Genomic DNA, 23564 nt, shown 5'->3' on the forward strand with positions numbered 1-23564 from the left:
ACGTCCCAAGGTCTAATTGTGCCCGGCTGACCTTGCATGCAATAGAGTTGTGATGAATTAAAATCACCGTTACCACCCTGCCATTGTTACCAGAGCTTCTACTTGAAATAATAAAATATTGTAAAATAAACAATAAAATTGCCCAGGCCCGGGGTCCCAGGTGTGTGAAGGGCCTAATTTCCTGGTTATGTTAACATCTGGATTGTTATTATTCTCGGCTGCTGAACACACTTAATTTTCTTTCTTATTGTGAGTGTAATTTGGTTTTAATTGATTTTGTGATTGTTCATTGCTCAGAGTCACTTGTTTCAGATGGGCAGCCATATAAACCGAGCAAATAAACTAATAATAGTAAAATAATACTACCTGCAAGCAAGAATTAATGGGACCCCAAAGTAGATAAATTTGTGGAAAATGAAGAAACTAAAGTACCCTATGATTTTCAATTTAAAACAGACGGATCACCACAATACCCCAGCTTTAACAATTGTTGATAAAAATCTGGATAGTGAATATGGCAATACTTGGAGACAGCAGAGGCAAAGAAACTGGGGGAAACCCCAAAATATAAAGATCTGCAAATGCAAGCAGAAGATATTTCCAAAGAAAGCAAAAACAGTACCAGTAGTAATAGGCATTTTGGATACAATCTGGAAACACCTGAGCATTACTTGAACATCATTGGCATTGACAAAAGTATCACCAGTTAATTAGAAAAGGCATTTTTACTTGGAGCAGCTTACATCTTGTGATACCAACAAAATGATGTTTAACATCGACAAGAGAAAAGTCCTTCACCTAGGCAGAAAAAACCCTGGACACACATACAACCTGGGAGAAACCCCTCTTAGCAGTAGCGACTGCGAAAGAGACCTCGGAGTCTTGGTGGATAATCAACTAAACATGAGCCAACAATGTGCAGCAGCAGCTAAAAAAGCCAACACAATCCTAAGCTGCATCAACAGAGGGATACACTCCAAGACCAATGAAGTCTTAATACCACTCTACTACGCCCTGGTCCGACCACACCTGGAGTACTGTATTCAGTTCTGGTCACCACACTTCAAAAGAGACATTGAAACTCTGGAGAAGGTGCAAAAAAGAGCAACCAAGATGATTAAGGGACTGGAAACCAAGACTTACGAAGAGAGACTGAGGGAACTGGGCATGGATAGCCTAGAGAAAAGGAGGGCCAGAGAGGACATGATAGCAGTCTACACGTATACAAGGGGATGTCACAGAGAGGAGGGGATCACTTTATTCTCCAGGGCACCAGAGGGCTGGACAAGGAACAACGGCTGGAAGCTGATCAAGGAGAGATTCAACATGGAGATAAGGAGGAACTTCCTGACGGTCAGAGCGGTCAACCAATGGAACAACCTACCAGTGGACGTTGTGAACTCCAAACACTGGACATTTTTAAGAAAAGATTGAACTGCCACTTGACTGGTGTGCTGTAGGGTTCCTGCTTGGGCAGGGGGTTGAACTTGATGGCCTTCATGGTCCCTTTCAACTCTAACAATAAATAAAAATAAATTATTAAACAACATCTGGGAAAGACTCCATAGGATGGCAAAAATGCCAGATCCAATCTAAACCTCTGGGTTTCTGTGCAATCAACCATACTAATAAGAAATAGAAATAAATATTTTTATATTTACCGTATTTTTCAGAAAATAAAATGCACCTTTTCCTCCCTTAAAAGAAGGTGGAAATGTCGGTGCAATCTTATACACCAAATAAGCCACTTTTGGCCTCCCGAAGCCACTTCCCCGCATCCCATTTTTGCTAATAATGAGCCCATTTTTGCAAAAAAATGGGGTGCGCAGAGGGTTTGGAAGGCCTGCAGAATGCTCCTGGGGATTGGGGGAAGGCAAAAACACCCCCATTTTGCAAAAAATAATTGGCGGTTTCTCACAAAAATTGGGTATTTTTGCCTTCCTCCAGCGCCCTCTGTAGGCCTCCCAAACCCTCTGCGCCCCATTTTTCACAAGAATGATTAAAAACTGCAGGTGGGGGTTGCTGCTATCGCCCCTGGTGGTGCACTGCGCATGCAGCTTCAGGTCTCTAGTATGCTCACCCCAGCAAGATTTTGCTTCTGCGCATAAGCAGGAAGCAAAATCTCACGGGACATGCGAGAGAAAGATATTTCGGCTATTTTTTGCTTATGAGTATGTGCATTAGCAAAAAAATAACTCTCGCAAGCACATCCCCTTATGAGATTTCGTTTCCGACGCATGCACAGAAAAAAATCATACTGGGACACGGGCGGGCACATGTCAGAGACACAAAGCTATACACACTGCTCCTGCTTTACTACCAGTGCAGCATCCTCATCCATACTGGTAGGAACCCGCTACTGGAAAAAATGGATCCATTTTGGCAAAAAACAGGGCAAGCAGAGAGTTTGGGAAGCCTGCAGAGTGCTCCTGGGGGCTGGGGGAAGGCAAAAACACCCCCACTTTTGCAAAAAAATGGGGCGTGCAGAGGGTTTGGGAGGCTTGCAGATTGCTCCGGGGGGGGGGCAGGAGGACAAAAACCTTTTTTCTTACTTCTTTGAAATATTGGTGCGTCTTATACACCAGTGAGGGCTGCAAAACATTTTACTGCCACACTATGGGCATGGTTATTTTCTGGGTGTGGCTTGCTGGCCATGTGATTAGGTGGGAGTGGCTTGACGATCACGTGGCTTAAAGGACATGTGACTGGTTTTAAGGTGGCCAACTTGATGTCACTCACATCAATAATAATAATAATAATAATAATAATAATAATTTATTAGATTTGTATGCCGCCCTTCTCTGAAGACTCGGGGCGGCTCACAACAATAATAAAACAGTGTGACAATGTAAACAAATCTAATATTAAAAACATCTAAAAACCCCTCATTTAAAAAACCATGCAACACACGCATTCCATACATAAAACTATAAAAAGCCTGGGGGAGATGTCTCAATTTCCCCACGCCTGGCGTTATAGGTAGGTTTTAAGTAGTTTGCAAAAGACAAGGAGGGTGGGGGCAGTTCTGATCTCTGGGGAAAGTTGATTCCAGAGGGCCGGGGCCACCACAGAGAAGGCTCTTCCCCTGGGGCCCGCCAGACAATATTGTTTAGTTGACGAGACCCGGAGAAGGCCACCTCTGTGGGACCTAATCGGTCGCTGGGATTCGTGGGGATTCAGAGGTTTGGGTTAGGATGCCTGGCCTCTCCTCACCTCAAAGAGATACAATTACTTGATCTATTTACTATTACTGAACATCCCAAATATATTATTTAATTCTATGTATATATGCTACATGTGTGCATACATATTACACACAGGCACACAAAATATACATTATCTACTGTATAAACTGTATGTGTATGTACACACACACACACACACTCTTCTAAAATTATACCCATTCAACCTCATTTACTGCAATAGGAAAAACATACCCAGATCCCAGAAGGGGAAAAAAGAAAACAAATTCAAAAATTTTCTACCGGTTCTGCGTACCTGACCATACCCATAGGAGCCCATCACTGGGTGCGTCTTATAGTCCGAAAAATACAATGCTTAAATATTTAAATTTAAATACAGTTATACCTTGTCTTACGGACTTAATTGGTTCCGGGATAAGGTTCTTAAGGTGAAACGTTTGTAAGACAAAACAATGCTTTCCATAGGAATCACTGGAAAAGCGATTAATGCGTGCAAGCCCAAAATTCACCCCCTTTGCCAGCCGAAGCACCCGTTTTTGTGCTTCTGGGATTCCCCTGAGGTTCCCCTCCATAGGAAACCCCACCTCCGGACTTCTGTGTTTTTGCGATGCTGCAGGGGAATCCCAGCAGGGGGATCCCAGCATCGCAAAAACAAGTGCTTTGCTGGCAATGGAAGTCCGGAGGTGGGGTTTCCCATCGAGGGGAGCCTCAGGGAAATCCCAGCAGCACAAAAATGGGTGCTTCGCTGGCAACGGAAGTCTGGCGGCGGTGGGTTTGTAAGATGAAAATAGTTTGTAAGAAGAGGCAAAAAAATCTTAAACCCCGGGTTTGTATCTCGAAAAGTTTGTATGATGAGGCGTTTGTAAGATGAGGTATCACTGTATATATATTTTTAAAAAACAACATCTATGTGGTTGAAATCAATTTAATGTCATATAATCAATCACTCAAAATAAACAGAAGAAAATAAACAGAAGGGGCGTGCATAAGCGCACCATTGTGCCTACCGTCCCTCTCCGATTGTCTACTTTTTATCATTACTTATCTAATGTTTTATATGTACAAATTATCACCCTATAATTGTTTGGCAAATAAATAAATAAAATAAAACGAAATGAAAAAAAGAAGAAAGACAGACAGAAGACTGGACAGTGTCAGCTGCAGTTGCAATGCCATCCAGCATCCCAGCTTTTTGTGTGTACCTGGCTACGTTAGATGAACCTTCGTGCTACGTATAGGATTTTGGCACCGTGTCCTAGATATAGCCTTAAATCAACAACAGTCCAAGCCAGACCATTTTTGCCTCTAAAGCTGCATTCAGGTGCTCGGCCAATTGTTTTTAACCTGGAGCAAAGGCACCTATTGCTGACGAATGAAACCAGCCGCCCTCCAGCCGCAGCCTCTTTCCAATGGTTCCAGGATGAGGGACCTGCATTGCTTGTGCCTGGTTTTGCCTTTCTTGTGGGAACAAATGGTGAAGGCTTATAAATATGTGAGTGGTGTTTTTCTAGTGAGTCATTCGTCGAAGCAGCAAGCCACAGACGGCTCCAAGCCGCCCAGCAAGATGGACGTGAACCAACTCCAGGAGCAATACCACTGCTTGAAAGAGAAACAGAAACTCCACACCCACGTTGTCGTGTTTAAAACAGGTATGTTTTGGAGCAACAAAGAGTCTGGCAGCCAGAATAAATTCTAAATTCCATGTTGTCCTCCAAGAGGAAGGCGTCGCACGCTGCAAAAGGCAACTTTTCATTAGATTTTTATGGTGGAGTTTCTTATGCCTTCTTGAAAATTAGCCGGTGCAGTGGACCATATGCTATGCGTCCACTAGTCTTTAAAGATGCAACAAGAATCACAATGGTGCCTTTGAGAGCAGGCAAGGAATCCATTCCTATGTGTGTTTACTTAAAAAACCAGATCAATAGCAACATGAGAAAATATTATTTTACTGAAAGAGTAGTAGATCCTTGGAACAAACTTCCAGCAGACGTGTTAGATAAATCCACAGTAACGGAATTTAAACATGCCTGGGATAAATATATATCCATCCTAAGATAAAATACAGAAAATAGTATAAGGGCAGACTAGATGGACCATGAGGTCTTTTTCTGCCGTCAGACTTCTATGTTTCTATGTTTCTTTCAGTGTTGCTTGGAACTTACTTTCTGCTTGCAGGGAGAAAATTATTGTGCATATTCCTCTGCCTTAGTTAATAAAGGTTTCTCCCGTGTGGGTCTTATAACATACTTTTTTTTTTTTTTTTTACTTATTATTAGAGTTGGAAGATACCTTCAAGGTCATCTAGTCCAAATCCAATATTTGTTTAACCTTGCTCTGGGGTTTGCTTTAATTTACTGATTTGGAAGGGGGGAAGGGAGAGGTTTTGAACTCTCCCAAATCCAAGCAGGATAATAAAGAACTTAGCAAACAGAGGGGAAAAAATCTGGAATGACGGGGAAATACCTGGATTTGCAATTTCAAAAAGTGTTTAATTAAATGGTTCCTAGGAGCCCAACTCATTTTGTGTAGGAGAAAAGTAAAGGACAAATAGTTAGAACTGTTCCTCTATACCAGTGTTTCCCAACCTTGGCAACTGGAAGAGATCTGGACTTCAACTCCCAGAATTCCCCAGCCAGCGAATCCCACCACAGGAGAGGCCATAGGTTTTTCAGTGCTGTTGTAACTTCACCTAGTCACTAAATGAATGGCTGCATTTTTATTTATTTATTTATTTATTTATTTATTTGAGATTTTTTTTTTTTTTTTTAATGCCACCCTTCTCCTTAGACCCAGGGCGGCTTACAACATGTTAGCAATAGCATTTTTTAACACACCCAGCCTATTGCCCCCACAATCCGGGTCCTCATTTGACCCACCTTGGAAGGCTGAGTCAACCATGAGCCGGTGATGACATTTGAACCGCTGACCTGCAGATCTAGCAGTCAGCTTTAGTGGCTTGCAGTACAGCACTGTACCCACTGCACCACAGCGTAAGTCAGGGACTATCTGTACAGAATGACACTGCCTTCTTCCAAGATGGTTTTTCAATTTATTTTGTCTTAAGGTTTCTATTCTAAATCTGCACTTCTATTTCTTCTAATTTTCTCATCATTCCTATCACCCTTTTCCTCCCACTTAGGACTGTATGGCCGTAACTTGTATCCTAAGATTTTTATTAATATTGATTGTTTCTTCATTGCTTATTTGACCCCTAGGACAATCGTTAAGTGTTGTACCACATGATTCTTGTCAAATGTATCTTTTTCTTTTATGTACGCTGAAAGCATTTGCACCAAGACAAATTCCTTGTGTGTCCAATCACACTTGGCCAATAAAATTCTATTCTATTCTATTCTATTCCATTCCATTCCATTCCATTCTATTCTATCCTATCCTGTCTGTATTTTATCTATGAAGTGGGCTGAGCTAATAGAGAATGACAAGCCAAAGTCACCTAGCCTGCTTTCATGCCTAGAGAAGGGCTGGGACTCACCGTCGCCTGGGCTTTGGTCCAAAAGCTTTCACCTCTATGCCAAACTGGTTCTCAAGATCATCATTTCTAAATAATGCCTTTGTATGTAAATCTCTGTTTATCCGAGTCTTGAATTGTTCGTTCCAGGGATGTTTTCTCCATTGTTCATTCCACAATTGCTAAATGTTCTTTCTTACATCCTGCCTGGAGTTCTGTCCTTTGCAGCGGTAGGAACACCTAATTTAATAAATAAAGACGACATTGCATCATGCGCAAATTAAGTTGTTTGCTGACGACTCCTACAGGTTGTTTGTTTGTTTTTTTTAAAAAGCACAGCTCGCTAGAGGTAGTCCGCAAATCACAATTGAGCCCAAATTTTTGTAGTTAAGCAAGGCAGTTTTTGAGCGGGTTGCACCTCGTTTTATGACTTTTCCCACCAAACTTGTCAAGCAAATTCAATGCATTTGTGAATCAGGCAGTCGTTAAACAAATCTTGCTTTCCCCCATTGACTTTGCTCATCAGAAAAAGCCATTTGAGAAGATTGCAATAGGTGATTGTGTGACCCTGGGAGACTGGGACTTTCATAAATATATACAAGCCAGTGGCGGGTTGCTACCAATTCGCTCGAACTGGTGGCAGAAATTTGGCCATAGTCGCCGAACTGATAGTGATGGCTGGATTGCCAGGCCCCCAAACTGGTTCTCCAGTCACCACTTCTTGAAAGGTTTATTTATTATTATTTATTTATTAGATTCCTAGGACTCAGGGACTTCTGCCACATGTATCTCAGCGGTCGGTTAGGTCCCACAGAGTTGACCTTCTCCAGGCCCCATCAGCCACACAATGTTGACTGACGGAGCCTTGGGGAAGAGCCTTCTCTGTGGCAGCCCCAGTCCTCTGGAACAAACTCCCTCCAGAAATGCATACCGCGCCCTCCCTCCTGGTCTTTTATAAAGCTCTGAAGACCTTCGTCCGCCGGCGGGCATGGGGGCCGTGAGCCACGAGATTGTCCCCAGCTGAAGTGAATGACTGGATTGGATGAATGTGGATGACTTTATAAGGGGTTCTTTAGAATTTTTATTAATTTTGTACATCTTTAAAAAAAATTATTAGATTGCTTTGCATATATTGTCTGCATTTACAACATTGTACGCCACCTTGAGTTGCTTCGAGAAGGACAGCATAGAAGTCAAATGAATGAATGAATGAATGAACTAACTAACTAACTAACTAACTAACTAACTAACTAACTAACTTCCACTGTTGGAGCATTCACAACTTCTGGAGGCAAGCTGTTCTACTGGTTAAATATTCTACATGTCAGGAAAATTTTCCTTAGTTCTAAGTTGCTTCTCTCTTTGATTAGTTTCCACCCATTGCTTCTCATCCTGCCCTCAGGTGCTTTGGAGAATAGGTTGACTCCCTCTTCTTTGTGACAACCCTTGAGGTATTGGAACACTGGTACCATGTCACCCATGGTCCTTCTTTTCATTAAACTGGAAATACCCAATTCCTGCAACCATTGTTCAGTGTTGATAATGACCTATAAAGCTCTACATGGCATCAGGCCAGAGTACCTACAAGACCGCCTTCTGCCGCACGAATCCCAGCAGCCGATTAGGTCCCACAGAGTTGGCCTTCTCCGGGTCCCGTCGACAAAACAGTGCTGTCTGGCGGGGCCCAGGGGAAGAGCCTTCTCTGTGACGGCCCTGGCCCTCTGGAATCAACTCCCCCGGAGATTCGAGCTGCCCCTACCCTCCTCGCCTTCCATTAAATGTTGAAGAGTGACCGTTGCCGCCAGGCGGGTGGGATTAATCCCCCCCTCCTTTTTTCGCTGACCTTTATTGTATTTATGTTCAGTCAGACTGAGTGTGTATGATTGTGTAATGTATTTTAAATTAGTTTTTAAAAAGTTTTTAACATTAGATTTGTATTTATATTGTATTGCTGTTATGTTGTGAGCCGCCCCAAGTCTTCGGAGAGGGGTGGCATACAAATCTAATAAATAATAATAATAATTATTATTATTATTATTAAATTATTATATGTTTTAGCCTCCAGCCCCCTAACATGATTACCTAGTTATGCCCACCCAACCAGTCATTAGGCAGATCATATTAGTATTCTGCGGGATTTAAAATTATGAATTCAAAAACAACAAGAATGAAAAATAATACAAAAATATTTTTTTTTTAAATAAAATAAAATAATGAATTCAGTGATCCCTCAGGTCCGAAAGGCTGGTGACTCCTGAGCTAGAACCCAAGAAGTTAGAATAAGTTGTTGTAATGCACTCTCCTTTAGGCTGAAATTCACCTTGAAATGTTCCTAAACGTTATAGTGAAAAGCAGTCAGGTGGAAACTGAACAAATAATTTACATCCTGGATTTTAATGTATAACTAGGAGAGAATTGTGTTGCACTTGGATTCCTGCTTATCAGATTATGTCATCATGAACTTTCTCAACTTTCTTGTTAGGGATCCGTTGCACTGATGGCCAACTCCTACGCTAAAGAGGGGGGAAAAACTGATAAAAGGAAAGGGAGAATTATTCCTGCCAATAGAAGCTTTCAAAGAAAAACTTTGGTTCCTCCATTTCAGCTTTTAGCTTGATTTTGGAGAGATATGTATGGCACAAAAAGGCATCTTCCATTGTGTTCTCCATTATTGGCCATTTATGCTCTTCTGTCCGTGTAAGAATAGAACCAGGGATACCCAAACTTGGCAGCTTTAAAACTAGTGGACTTCAATTCCCAGAATTCTCCAGCCAGCATAGAAACCAGGAAATGTCTCCTTAGTTCTAGGTTGCTTCTCTCCTTGATGAGTTTCCATCCATTGCTTCTCGTCCTTCCTTGGAGAATAGGTTGGCCCCCTCTTCTTTGGCCAGCCCCTCAAATACAGTGCTACCTTTACCTACAAACGCCTCTACTTAGAAACTTTTCCAGATAAGAACCGGTTGTTCAAGATTTTTTTTTGCCTGTTCCCAAGAACCATTTTTCACTTACAAACCGAAACCTCCAAAACTGTAACCGGAAAAGGCAGGGAGAAGCCTCCATGGGGCCTCTCTAGGAATCTCCTGGGAGGAAACAGGGCTGGAAAAGGCAGGAAGAAGCCTCCATGGGGCCTCTCTAGGAATCTCCTGGGAGGAAACAGGGCTGGAAAAGGCAGGAAGAAGCCTCCATGGGGCCTCTCTAGGAATCTCCTGGGAGGAAACAGGGCCGGAAAAGGCAGGGAGAAGCCTCCGTGGGGCCTCTCTAGGAATCTCCTGGGAGGAAACAGGGCTGTAAAAGGCAGGGAGAAGCCTCCATGGGGCCTCTCTAGGAATCTCCTGGGAGGAAACAGGGCTGGAAAAGGCAGGAAGAAGCCTCCATGGGGCCTCTCTAGGAATCTCCTGGGAGGAAACAGGGCCGGAAAAGGCAGGGAGAAGCCTCCGTGGGGCCTCTCTAGGAATCTCCTGGGAGGAAACAGGGCCTCCACCCTCCCTGTGGTTTCTCCAATCGCATACACATTATTTGCTTTTAAATTGATTCCTATGGGAAAAATTTCTTCTTACAAACTTTTCTACTTAAGACCCTGGTCACGGAACGAATTCAGTTCGTAAGTAGAGGTACCTCTGTATTGGGGGGGGAAGCAACACATGTGCGCACCAGCCAACTGACCTTAAAGTTTCTGGCACCGTTCCCTGAAAGCTGCGCACGCGCGCGCACGCGCAGCCCAAAATACACCCCCGTGCGGCCTTTTTCACGGCCGCGTGCTCCCCATCCCCATGCCAGCCGCGGGGGGGGGGGCGGGGAGGCGCCGGCAGCAGAAGGGAAGGGAGCCGCGGCCGCCCCTGCCTCCCCACAGTTCCTCCGGCCCCTCGGCCTTTCGGCGCTGCCCCCCGCCCGCCCCCTCTGCTCCTCCGCCGCCTCCTGCCTTTCAGCGCGGCTCCTCCCGCACCCGGAACACACACCCTGCCCGTCTCACCTTTGCCGAGAGCACTTTCGTCCCGGGCTCTCGGCAAGGGGATTGCAGGAGAGGCGGAGCAGGCATTCTCTCAGCGGAGGCTGGCGAAGGTGATATTCAATGTCGGGGGCGCACGAGCGGTTGCGCGCGCTCCCTATCTCCCTGCTAGCCGCTCGGAATATTCAAAATAAGAAAAGCCTTCGCCGGTGAAGGCTTTTCTTATTTTGAATGTTCCGGGGGGCTAGCAGGGGGATTTGGAGCGCGTGCAAACGCCCGCGCCCCCCCGACATTGAATATCACCTTCGCCGGCCTCCGCTGAGAAGAACGGAGAGAGAACGAGAGACAGTGAGAGCAACAGACAGCAAGATAGAAAGTGAGAAAGAGACAGAGAGAGAGAAAGGGGGGAGAGAAAGAGATAGCAAGAGAGAGAGAACAAGAGAAAGAAAGAGTGTGAGAAAGAAAACAAGAGAGAAAGAGTGAGTGAGTGAGAGAGAAAGAAAACGAGAGGGAAAGTGAGAAAAAGAGAGAGAAAGAGGGGGGAGAGAGGGAAAGTGAGAGAGAGAAAGCAAGAGAGAGATGAGTGGAAGGAAGAGATAGAGCGAAATGATAGAAAAAAGGGGAGAAAAGAGAAATGAGAAAATGATTGAGGCAGAGAATGACAGGAAAGAGAGAAAAACAGAGAGAGAAGTGACTCTTGATTTAAAGCAGATGGTAAAAGCACTTAAATAATAACAGAAAAAAAACCCAGCCCTCACCTGTTTTTATTAATAGTTATGTTTTTGGTTTTGCTGGTTGATTTAGTTTTAATAGTAATGGATTTTGGTTTTTTTTAATTATTAATTTCTTTTAATAAAAAAGAAGGGATTTTTTTCTTATTTATTTATTTATTTATTTATTTATTTATTTATTTATTTATTTATTTATTTATTTATTTATTTATTTATTCTTCTATGCCGCCCAGTCCCAAAGGGACTGTCACTCAGACACTATACTTTTCCGCCCACATCGGGAAAAAATTAGAGGGTACATTGGTTTCTGGTGCTCCGGCACATGTGAAAGATCACCTGGCTGGCATGCATGCAGATGCTGGAAATCCAAAGACCAGCTGACCAGCACATGCATGTATTTCTGCACTCCAGCACATGAGTGTTTCAGTTTGGGCACTCAGTGCCGAAAATATTCACCGTCACTGCCCTAATCTTTCTTTTCATTAAATTAATATTTAATCCAGCAACTGTTCCTCATGTGTTTTAGCCTCCAATCCTCTGACCATCTTTGTTGTTCTTCTCTGTGCTAACACTTCATCCGATTTTTGACTCTATTCCCTTCCATCCCACTCAGTAAGTCTGCGTTGCATGTTTGATGCCAGTCTTCCCTTGAGCCCTAAAAGGCAGTACATGCCTAATACCAGCTTAACAGTACTGTTCAAACATCTGGGAATTAACTCCAAGGCTAGGTGCATGGTAAACACCAGCCTTCTCTACAAATGCTCAGGGCTAAAGTTTTTTCAAAGTATCAATAACATGGAAAATTGCAGATGTGAGGTTTCCCATGACACAGAGGCCCTTTTCCTAAGAATTACCAGAATCCCAGGACTGGAATGGCCTGGAACAATAAGAGTTGTGATCACAACACATCTAAAGGTTACTAGCTTGGTGGCGCAGCAGGTAGAGTGCTGTACTGCAGGCCACTGAAGTTGACTGTAGATCTGAAGGTCAGCGGTTCAAATCTCATCACCGGCTCAAGGTTGACTCAGCCTTCCATCCTTCCGAGGTGGGTAAAATGAGGACCCGGATTGTGGGGGCAATATGCTGGCTCTGTTAAAAAGTGCTATTGCTAACATGTTGTAAGCCGCCCTGAGTCTAAGGAGAAGGGCGGCATAAAAATCGAATAAATAAATCAATAAAATTAATATCATGCGTTAGAGACCCATATGTTTAAAAAAGTATTATGGGAGTTACTCACGGAGAAAGAAATCTGGGACAGTTGCCAATTGCTAAAGTAAAGGTAAAGGTTGCCCTCGCACATACGCGCTAGTCGTTCCTGACTCTAGGGGGCGGTCTCATCTCCATTTCTAAGCCTAAGAGCCAGTGCTGTCTGATGACAATTCCATAATTATGTGGCCAGCATGATTAAAATGCCAATGGCACACAAAAAGCTGTTACCTTTTCACCAAAGTGAGATTTTTTTCCCCATTTTTTTCCATTTTCATTTTTACATGCTTTCGAACTGATAGGTTGGCAGAAGCTGGGACAAGTAACAGGAGCTCACTCCGTTATGCGGTGGTAGGGATTCAAACCACCGAACTGCCGACATTTCTGATCAACAAGCTCAGCGTCTTAGTCGCTGAGCCACCACATCTATTAGCTATAAGAGCATAACAATTGGCATCTAGTTTTAAGTTTAAGTTTTACAGTATTAGATTTGTATGCCACCCTTCTCCGAAGAAAGGGGTTTTTCTACTTAAGAACCTGGTCACGGAACAAATTAAGTTCTTAAGTAGAGGTACCACTGTAGTTGTTGTTGTTGTTGTTGTTATTATTATTATTTATTAGATTGTATGCCGCCCCTCTCCGCAGACTCGGGGCAGCTCACAGCAATGATAAAAACAATATAAAGTAACAAATCTAATATTAAAGTTTAAAATAACAATTTTACATTAAAAAGCCTAAAACCCCCAATATATATATATATATAAAGCATACACACAAACATATTTATTTATTTATTTATTTATTTATTTATTTATTTATTTATTTATTGGATTTGTATGCCGCCCCTTTCCAGAGACTCGGGGCGGCTAACAGCGACAATAAAACAGTGTACAATAGTAATTTGGTATTGATGATTAAAAATCAATTAATATAAAAACCAAACATACATACATACATACCATGCATAGAATTGTAAAGGCCTAGGGGGAAAGAGGATCTCAATTCCCCCATGCCTGGCGGCAGAGGTGGGTTTTAAGTTGTTTACGAAAGGCAAGGAGGGTGGGGGCAGTTCTAATCTCTGGGGGGAGTTGGTTCCAGAGGGCCGGGGCCGCCACAGAGAAGGCTCTTCCCCTGGGTCCCGCCAGGCGACATTGTTTAGTCGACGGGACCCAGAGAAGGCCAATTCTGTGAGACCTAACCGGCCGCTGGGATTCGTGCAGCAGAAGGCGGTCTCGCAGATATCCTGGTCCGGTGCCATGAAGGGCTTTATAGGTCATAACCAACACTTTGAATTGTGACCGGAAACTGATCGGCAACCAACGCAGACTGCGGAGTGTTGGTGTAACATGGGCATACCTAGGGAAGCCCATGATTGCTCTGGCAGCTGCATTCTGCACGATCTGAAGTTTCCGAACTCTCTTCAAAGGTGGCCCCATGTAGAGAGCGTTACAGTAGTCGAGCCTCGAGGTGATGACTGCATGAGTGACTGTGAGCAGTGACTCCAGGTCCAAGTAGGGCCGCAACTGGTGCACCAGGTGAACCTGGGCAAACGCCCCCCTTGCCATAGCTGAAAGATGTTTCTCTAATGTGAGCTGTGGATCGAGGAGGACGCCCAAGTTGCGGACCCTCTCCAAGGGGATCAATAATTCCCCCCCCCCAGGGTGATGGACGGACAGCCACTCCGTCTTATCAGGGTTGAGTTTGAGTCTGTTGACACCCATCCAGACCCCAACAGCCTCCAGACACCGGCACATCACTTCCACTGCTTCGTTGACTGGACATTGTAAGTTGTAAATCAAGGAGTACCTATAGCGCTTTTCACCTGCTTTAGACCTGTTTGGCAATCAAAGTGAACATTTGTAGGGAACAACAAGTTAAGACAGATTAAAGTAGAAGATCAGTGGACAATCCATGGAGTATAAGGAGAAGGGTGGCATAAAAATCAAATAAATAAAAAAAATAAAGTATTGATTCCACATCAACATATGGACTATCCACTGATCTTCTAGTTTAGCCTGTCTCATTGTTGTATTGTATTTTAATTTGTGGTAAGCTGCTCTGAGTACCAAGGTGTTGGGCAGCATAGAAGTCTAATTAAATTAATTAAATTAACTTTCTGTCCTCTACAAAATCTGCAGACTTTGATTACCAAATACTGCAAAGCCAACTGCAAGCAAAACAACAGAATATAAACTGAAATAAGAAGTTTGCAGGTCTCGAGTTATTATCACAACCTTGACTGTAAAATTCATTATTAAACGCTGCAGTGATTGAGGCATCGCAGGACTGCACTCAATTTTACAACCTTTTCCCCCCCCATGGTCATTAAGCAAGACATTAGGTGACCATGACTTGTGACCTCCTGCTGGTATCCACACTGATGTTTTTGGAAGCCAGCTGAGAAGGTTACAGATGGTGGTAAAATGACCCTAGGGATCCTGCAAACATTTTAAATACCTAACCATTGTCAAGTGCTTAAGTCATGGTCAGATGACTTCAGGGATGCTATGGTAGTCATAAGTCTGAGGACTGTTATAAATCAATTTTTTCAGTGCTGTTGTAATTTCATATAGTTGCTAAATGAATAGAATAGAATTTAATAACAGAGTTGGAAGGGACCTTGGAGGTCTTCTAGTCCAGTGTTTCCCAACCTTGGCAACTTGAAGATATTTGGACTTCAACTCCCAGAATTCCCCAGCCAGCATCCGCTGGCTGGTGAATTCTGGGAGTTAAAGTCCAAATATCTTCAAGTTGCCAAGGTTGGGAAACACTGCTCTAGTCCAACTTCCTGCTTAGGCAGGAAACCCTATACCATTTCAGGCAAATGAAAGGTCATAACTTGAGGGCTAGCCATAAGGTTTATTCAGACAATAAGTAAAATATGTAGTTTATGCCACTAAAATTCCGATCTTGTAGATGTCATTTTAAAAAAAAACCACAAGAAACCTGTTAAACTCTGCATAAAACATGCTTATCTGCAGCTTCCATATATACTTTATTATAAAGGGCAGTTATTTATTTCAGAATGTTATTCCAAATCTAAAAAATTAAGATCCAAAGTACTTTAAAAAAAACAAACCTCACTTTTATTCTCTATTTATTTATTTTGGTCTTATTACCCATTTAATGCAGTCTTTTATGTTCATGTGAAAAAATCCAGACAATCAAATTATCTTTTTAGCAATAGCATTTAGATTTAGAATTTAGATTAAACGGAGAATAAAAGTGCGGTTTGTGTTGTTTTAAGTACCGGATCTTAAATTAGTCTAAATGCTATTGCTAAATGTTATTTTTTTAGTGCTTGATAATGCTTGATTTTAAAGATTTTTATTGGAATATGCATTTTTGTAAAGTTTTTCTTGGTTTGGCTCTTGAATGTTCCTTTGTAATTTTATTTAGCGAATTTTCAGATTTCTAAACCAATTTATTTTGTCCTTAGGAACTTTGAGATTTGCCTCCTTTATAGGTTTTCCTTTTATTTCTTCCAAAATGCTATATTTTATGTGCCAAATGGGAGACCACAGAAATGGAATTGCAACCAAAAAAAAATCATAAGGGTCAAAAACATCAAGACAGCAACCCCATTTTTAAAAAAATTGCTAAAAGTGGGGAATGAGCTTTGATCACAATTTTGAGTTTTCTAACACCTGCCTCCCCCAAGCACCTTATACCTAGAGTTATCAGGTCAGCGTCTCCAAACCTTAGTTCAGTGATGGTGAACCTTTTTTAGTTCATATGCCAAAAGGGTTTTTGTGTCTGTGGTAGCCTAGCATGCGTGCATGTGCCCACACTCCTTTTCTGCCCCCCTCCCATTGTGCACCCCCCTGCATTGCCCCTGATATGTGCACAATCCCACCCCCATTCCTGCGCATGCACACAGGCCTTATTGAAGCCTGAAACAACCAGAAGTTCGGAAAAACAGACTTCCGGTTTGCCTGTTGTTTTTTGCACTCCAGAGGGTTCTGGGGAAAACAGCACAATGTACAAAAAACACTTCCTGTTTTCCCATTGTGCTGTTTTTTGCACTCCGGAGGCTTCTGGGGAAAACAGCACAACGTACAAAAAACACTTCCGGTTTTCCCATTGTGCTGTTTTTTGCACTCCGGAGGCTTCTGGGAAAAACAGCACAACGTTCAAAAAACACTTCCTGTTTTCCCACTGTGCTGTTTTTTGCACTCCGGAGGGTTCAGAGTCAAAAACAGCAGAACTGGCAAACCAAAAGTATGTTTTTCAAAACTTCCGGTTTGTCCATTTGGTGGCTTTTTTGCACTCTGGGGCTTCAGGGAAACTTTCCTGAAGTGTCCAAAGGGCGAAATGGCCTTCCATGAGGCCAAAAATCAGTTGGCCAGTACACACATACGCACTGGCGCTGACATAGGGCAACATCTCGTGTACTCTCTGATATGGCTCCATGTGCCACCATTCACCATCATAGCTCTAATTTATTCTGAGCTTGGTTGGGGATTTTTGGAGATGTTTCATTAATAGGTAACATCATTGGTGCAAGCCCAGCACTGATAATGTAATTGTTGGGAAGAAATATCCATCTGCTTCAGTTCCAAGCTGCAAGAAAAGCACTGGAGACATGGAGGCTGTGGTCAGCTGGTTGTGTACATCTGACCACATGGAGTTGAGAAAAGTTTTTATACCCTCTCTTGGGCTTTGCACTTGAGCATGCTGTTCCTGTGTAAGAGCATGATTCTATAGGCTGTTGTAGGGGTCGTGTAGGGGTCATTGCTGGCTCTATAGGTTATCTGAGCTAGATTTGTTTCAAGTTTAAAGGGTGATACAATGAAGGGGAATTGGGAAATTCCTATTTTGGCTGAGGGCTAATCCCACCTTGGTTGGCTCTTGGGTAAAGTTATTTGCTTATGAATAGAGCTATCTAACTCTATCTATTAAGTGCTGGCATCTGTTGAGGGATATTAAGAAAGATGGGGTCTGCTTTCTTTTTCTAAAAAAAACTTCTCATCCAGGGAAATACAATATTCTGCCTTTTTAATATTTTCTAAAATATATCATTCTTCAAGGAGAGGGGTGGGTGCTAACTTTCTACATTATCTAGTTTAGGTAATAAAGCAGCTGCCAGAATAAAACCAAGCTCAGCAAGTGCCAAGGACCTCTCCTTTCAACCCTGAACTACAAAATATTTTTCTTTTCTCTAGTTAATTTGTTTGATGCAAGAAAGTCCTTCAAATAACCTGCAGCCAAACTCTATTGGCCTTTAATGTCAAAAGTAATACTTGTTAATTGTATTGTTAAGAACAGATCTTGCAGATCAAACAAACAGAACAAACAGTTTTTAAAAGCAGCAGCAGCAGCTACATGCGTTTTAAACAAGTTTTTTAAACAAGGCCAGTTGTTTAAAATCAACCCAGGAAATCAACCCAAGTTTGTCAAATTTGTAATAGAAGATTAAAACCACATTTTTAAAGGAGATCTAAATGGGGGGGGGAGGGTATGAAGCCATAACTTTTGGGGAAAGCAAAAAACCTAATAGCGGCAGGTTAAGAGCAAATGCAGTGTGCTTTTCACCAAGTGTGACACCAAGTGGCTGATGGACAGTATAGATTTCTACTAACACTAGAAGGATTTTCTTGAAAATATGGGTGGATCTGTTTTGGAGATATTCTTTGCTGCTGCTGTCTCAGTCTGGCAAGAAAATTTTCGTTCCTGGCCAACAAATAATAACCCCAAGACCAGGGAACATAGATTAATACAGGTAGTCCTTGACATGCGACCACAATTAAGCCCAAAATTTCTGTTGTTAAGTGAGAAATTTGTTCAGTGAGTTTTGATCCATTTTACAACCTTTCTTGCCACAATTGTTGAGCGAATCACTGCAATAGATTATTTATTTATTTTTATTTATTTATTAGATTTGTATGCCGCCCCTCTCCGAAGACTCAGGGCAGCTCACAACAGTAATAAAAACAATATCTAATATTAAAAACATATAAAACCCTATCATTATTTTAAAAAAACAAAAACAGCACATTCATACCAAACATAAAACAAAGTATTAAAAAAAGCCTGGGGGAAAGGTGTCTCAACTCCCCCATGCCTGGCGGTATAAGTGAGTCTTGAGTAGTTTAGGAAAGACAGGGAGGGTGGGGGCAGTTCTAATCTCTGGGGGGAGTTGGTTCCAGACGGCCGGGGCCGCCACAGAGAAGGCTCTTCCCCTGGGACCCACCAAACGACATTGTTTAGTCGACGGGACCCAGAGAAGGCCAACTCTCTGGGACCTTATCGGTCACTGGAATTCGTGCGGTAGCAGGCAGTTCCGGAGGTACTCTGGTCCAATGCCATGTAGGGCTTTAAAGGTCATGACCAACTCTTTGAATTGTGACTGGAAACTGATCAGCAGCCAATGAAAGCCACGGAGTGTTGGAGAAACGTGGACAAACCTAGGTAAGCCCACAATAGCTCTCGCGACCACATTCTGCACGATCTGGAGTTTCTGAACGCTTTTCAAAGGTAGCCCCATGTAGAGAGCGTTGCAGTAATCGAACCTCGAGGTGATGAAGGCATGAGCGATTGTGAGCAATGACTCCCTGTCCAAATAGGGCCGCAACTGGTGCACCAGGCAAACCTGGGCAAACGCCCTCCTCGCCACAGCTGAAAGATGATGTTCCAATGTCAGCTGTGGATTGAGGAGGACGCCCAAGTTGCGAACCCTCTCTGAGGGGGTCAGTAGTTCCCCCCCCCCCAGGGTAATGGACGGACAGATGGAATTGTCTTTGGGAGGCAAGACCCACAGCCACTCCGTCTTGTCTGGGTTGAGTTTGAGTTTGTTGATACCCATCCAGGCCCCAACAGCCTCCAGGCACCGGCACATCACTTCCACTGCTTCGTTCACTGGACATGGGGTGGAGATGTACAACTGGGTATCATCCGCATATTGATGATACCTCACCCCGTGCCCTTGGATGATCTCACCCAGCGGTTTCATGTAGATATTAAATAGCATATTAAGTTAGTTGCCCGGCTGTTAAGTGAATATGGCTTCCACGTTGCCTTTGTGAGAAAAGTAACAAAAGGGGATCATGTGACCTTGGGACACAGCAAGGGTCACAGGTATGAAGCAGCGGCCATCTGAATTTTGTTTGTGGGTTCATGAGGGTGCTGCAAAGCTCATAAATGTGAAAAGCAGTCATAAGTCACATTTTTCAGTTTAAAGTTTTGGGGGTTTGGGGATTCGGTAGATTTGTTTCATTGGCTTTGGAACTAAAGATTGCACTTTGTTCTAAAAGAGCCATCAAGGGAAGAAGACATCAAAACCTCCAGGAATTAGCAAGGCACAGAGAATACCAAGAAACTACAGGTAGCCCTCGATCCATGATCAGTCGCTTAGCCACTATCCAAAGTTGCAGGGCTTTCCCATAAAGTACTTACAACCCAGTATCAAAGTTCTGACAGCCAGCACCTCATGTGGTCATGTGCTTGGCAATTGGCCTGCATTTTACACCAGTCTGTGGTGTCTCACAGTCAAATGACCACAAATTAAAATATTTTTTTACCAAAAAACTGGCATTTAGTCCAGAAATAGTCCAGAATGCAGCCATGAGAGCTGTCATGGATATGCCTCCGTATACCCATATAACACCTATGCTCCACGAGCCGCATTGGCTTCCTATTAGTCTCCAGGCACAATTCAAGGTGTTGGTTATTACCTATGAAACCCTATATTGCTCAAAGTGTTGGTTATTACCTATAAAACCCTATACAGTGTTCCTTCAATTTTCGCGGGGGATGCGTTCCGAGACCGTCCGCGAAAGTTGAATTTCCGCGAAGTAGAGATGCGGAAGTAAATACACTATTTTTGGCTATGGACAGTATCACAAGCCTTCCCTTAACACTTTAAACCCCTAAATTACCATTTCCCATTCCCTTAGCAACCATTTAGATTATTACTCACCATGTTTACTTATTAAAGTTTATTAAAAAATATATTTATTAAAGGCGGACGAAAGTTTGGCGATGACATATGACATCATTGGGCGGGGAAAACCGTGGTATAGGGAAAAAAACCTGCAAAGTATTTTTTAATTAATATTTTTGAAAAACCGTGGTATAGACTTTTCGCGAAGTTCGAACCCACGAAAATCGAGGGAACACTGTATTGCTATATTGCTCAAGGTGTTGGTTATTACCTATAAAGCCCTACATTACTCAGGGCCAGACTATCTACGGGACCGCCTCCCAGAGACCAATAAGAAGAGGCCCCTCCCTGGTCATGCCTGATTTTACAACCTATTTGCCACAATCCTTAAGAGAATTTGGTTTTTCCCTTTGACCTGGGCTTTTCTGAAGCCAGCTATGAAAGTTGCAAATTATGATTACATTACCCTAGGAGCAGAGGTTCCCTTCACATAATTTAACAATCGCTTAGCCCAGGATTGAAAATGTGCGCACATGTGCACTGCATCACAAAACATAGCAATTCCCTTATGTCCATGTATACCTCCCGAATCAATCCGAAATGGCTGAATCCCACCTCTGCAAGGAGGCTGCAACTATTGTAATCCACACTGGCTGTCAAGCACATAAATTTTGATCTTGTGGTTCTCATGACATTGAAAAGGTCGTAAGTGTGAGAACCGATTGCAAGTCACTTTCTTCAGCACTCTCGTGGTTTTCAATGGTCACTAAACAAATGGTTGTAAATCAAGGGTTACCTGTGCTCTGCTTTAAGCTTCTTTTCAAAATGTGGCATCACTTGTGGCATATAAACCAGTGTACTCAATTTTAGCATATTATACTACATTTTAACTTATTATTTATTCAAATTCCCTCTACAGTATTTTAGCCAATTTTATTGTATTTTAACAAGTCACAGTTTTATGACGACCGATGTGGTCCTTTTTCTCGCTTTGATATGGTTGATTGACTAATCAAATAAAGTTGATATTGACTATTGACATAAACCAGTGATGAAATCTTACCTTCCCTACTGGTTTGGAAGTGTGTGCTTTGTGGGCACATGCTTGCTCCACTAGTGCATGCGCCACTGTCACACATGCTTTTTCATGCTCTGCGCATGCACAGATTATTAAAAACAAGAAAATGGCAAAGTCTGGGTGGGTGGCCTTGAGCTGCCACCACTACTGGTTCTCCATCCCCTAGTGGCTGCCACTACCAGTATGGCTGAACCAGTAGAATTTCACCCTTGATATAAATGCTGAAATGCTTAACTCTGGAATATGTAGCATGTTTTCCTATGCTCACAAATTTGTACAGGTGGGATTGGGGTTCCAGTAGCAGAAATTGAGATGTGCCCGCATCTCTGCACCTGTGCGTCCATGCACCTGCATGGAATTTGGCTCCTGCACATGCGCACAAGTGAAATCCCATGTAAGGATGCTCTCACGCATGAGATTTTGCTGGATTTTGGTCGTTTTTTGCTTCTGCACATGTGCAGAAGCAAAGAAATCACTGAAAATCAGCGAGATCTCGTGTGCGCGTGTCCTCATGTGAGATTTCACTTGCTGCGCATGCACAGAGCCGGGGTGGCACAGCAGGTAGAGTGCTGTACTGCAGGCCACTGAAGCTGACTGTAGATCTGAAGGTCAGTGGTTCAAATCTCATCACCGGCTCAAGGTTGACTCAGCCTTCCATCCTTCCGAGGTGGGTAAAATGAGGACCCGGATTGTGGGGGCAATATGCTGGCTCTGTTAAAAAGTGCTATTGCTAACATGTTGTAAACCACCCTGAGTCTAAAGAGAAGGGCGGCATAAAAATCGAATAAATAAATAAATAAATAAATAATTCTCATGCCGACGAATGCGCGCACACCTGCCAGACATGCACACAGCCATGAGAGCCCCAGAGAGCAAACCGGTAGCGGCCAGTAAGTGCAACACCCGCCTGGTCATAACAGATTTAGAACTCTAATGCTAACTGTGGAATTCTAGAAGCTGAAGTCCACACATCTTAAACTCACGAAGGGTGAGAAAAACTTCTATATAAAGCGTATGATCAGAAAGTAAGATTTTGCTTTTTTTAAATTTGAATTTTCTTCACAGGTGAAAATGGGAGCATTCCCAGGGAATCCATGATCAGTGCTGTCTTAGTTAACAAGAGCATGAGAAGAGCATTGAAAGGAAGAGAGTTCAAAGTGGATCTGCCCTGCCATGGAAATGGACAAGACAGTTCACCCTGGCGGATACATCTTGGTATCCACCGTCTGGCCCATCACCAGGGAAAGCCTTGTGACAGCGTCCACAACCGGACTGAACATAGCATGTGGTCTTGCGAAGAGTCACTAGACAGCACTGAACCGTCCATTGCATTCTCCATCAAAGAGGAAGATTCACCCTCCCCTGAAGAGACGGTCAGTTGCAACTCAACTCCATCGCCAGTAACGTCCATTTGGGCTTATTCCAGCCTCAACCTCTCAGCTTCAAAGCCGGTGTCCAGTAAGCTATCTTATTACCCTTTCCCCCAGAAGAAAAATCCCAAGATTTCTGAAGCTGCAAGGAAACTTGGGTTGTACGTCTCGCAGTGAGAATTTTATAAGAGAAGGCAGCGGTAGGCTTATCCCCACAGCTAAAGTAGATACAGCAAGCTTCTCTTTGACTCATGCACTGGTACAATTTGCCTGAAATGCAGTGGTGGTATCCAAATTTTTTTTACTAGCGATTCTGTGGGCGTGGCTTGGTGGGTGTGGCTTGGTGGGTGTGGCTTGGTGGGCATAGCAGGGGAAGGATACTGCAAAATCCCCATTCCCTCCCCACTCCTGGGTGAAGGATACTGCAAGATCCCCATTCTCTCCTCACTCCTGGGGGAAGGATACTGCAAAATCCCCATTCCCTCCCCACTCCTGGGGGTAAGGATACTGCAAAATCCCCATTCCCTCCCCACTCCTGGGGGTAAGGATACTGCAAGATCCCCATTCTCTCCTCACTCCTGGGGGGAAGGATACTGCAAGATCCCCATTCGCTCCTCACTCCTGGGGGAAGGATACTGCAAAATCCCCATTCCCTTCCCACTCCTGGGGGAAGGATACT

General features: G+C 43.2%; 1 protein-coding gene across 1 annotated transcript; it reads left to right on the forward strand.

The window, feature by feature from the left end:
• The first annotated feature begins 4575 nt into the window (after nucleotides 1–4575).
• CZH9orf152 (chromosome Z C9orf152 homolog) lies at nucleotides 4576–23161 on the forward strand. The gene is made up of 2 exons (XM_070726653.1): nucleotides 4576–4852; nucleotides 22581–23161. The coding sequence occupies exons 1-2, from the start codon at nucleotides 4576–4578 to the stop codon at nucleotides 23060–23062; spliced, it is 759 nt and encodes a 252-aa protein (XP_070582754.1). The 3' UTR covers nucleotides 23063–23161.
• The last annotated feature ends 403 nt before the right edge of the window (nucleotides 23162–23564 follow it).

The sequence above is a fragment of the Erythrolamprus reginae genome, chromosome Z (genome assembly GCF_031021105.1).
Source record: "Erythrolamprus reginae isolate rEryReg1 chromosome Z, rEryReg1.hap1, whole genome shotgun sequence".
Taxonomy (NCBI): domain Eukaryota; kingdom Metazoa; phylum Chordata; class Lepidosauria; order Squamata; family Dipsadidae; genus Erythrolamprus; species Erythrolamprus reginae.

What these genes read in the sequence shown, in the direction of transcription:
- CZH9orf152 (XM_070726653.1), top strand. Translation starts at nt 4,576, where the DNA reads ATGAAACCAGCCGCCCTCCAGCCGCAGCCTCTTTCCAATGGTTCCAGG. An exon ending in CGTTGTCGTGTTTAAAACAG is followed by an intron (nt 4,853 to 22,580) that starts GTATGTTTTGGA and finishes TTTTCTTCACAG; the next exon opens with GTGAAAATGGGAGCATTCCC.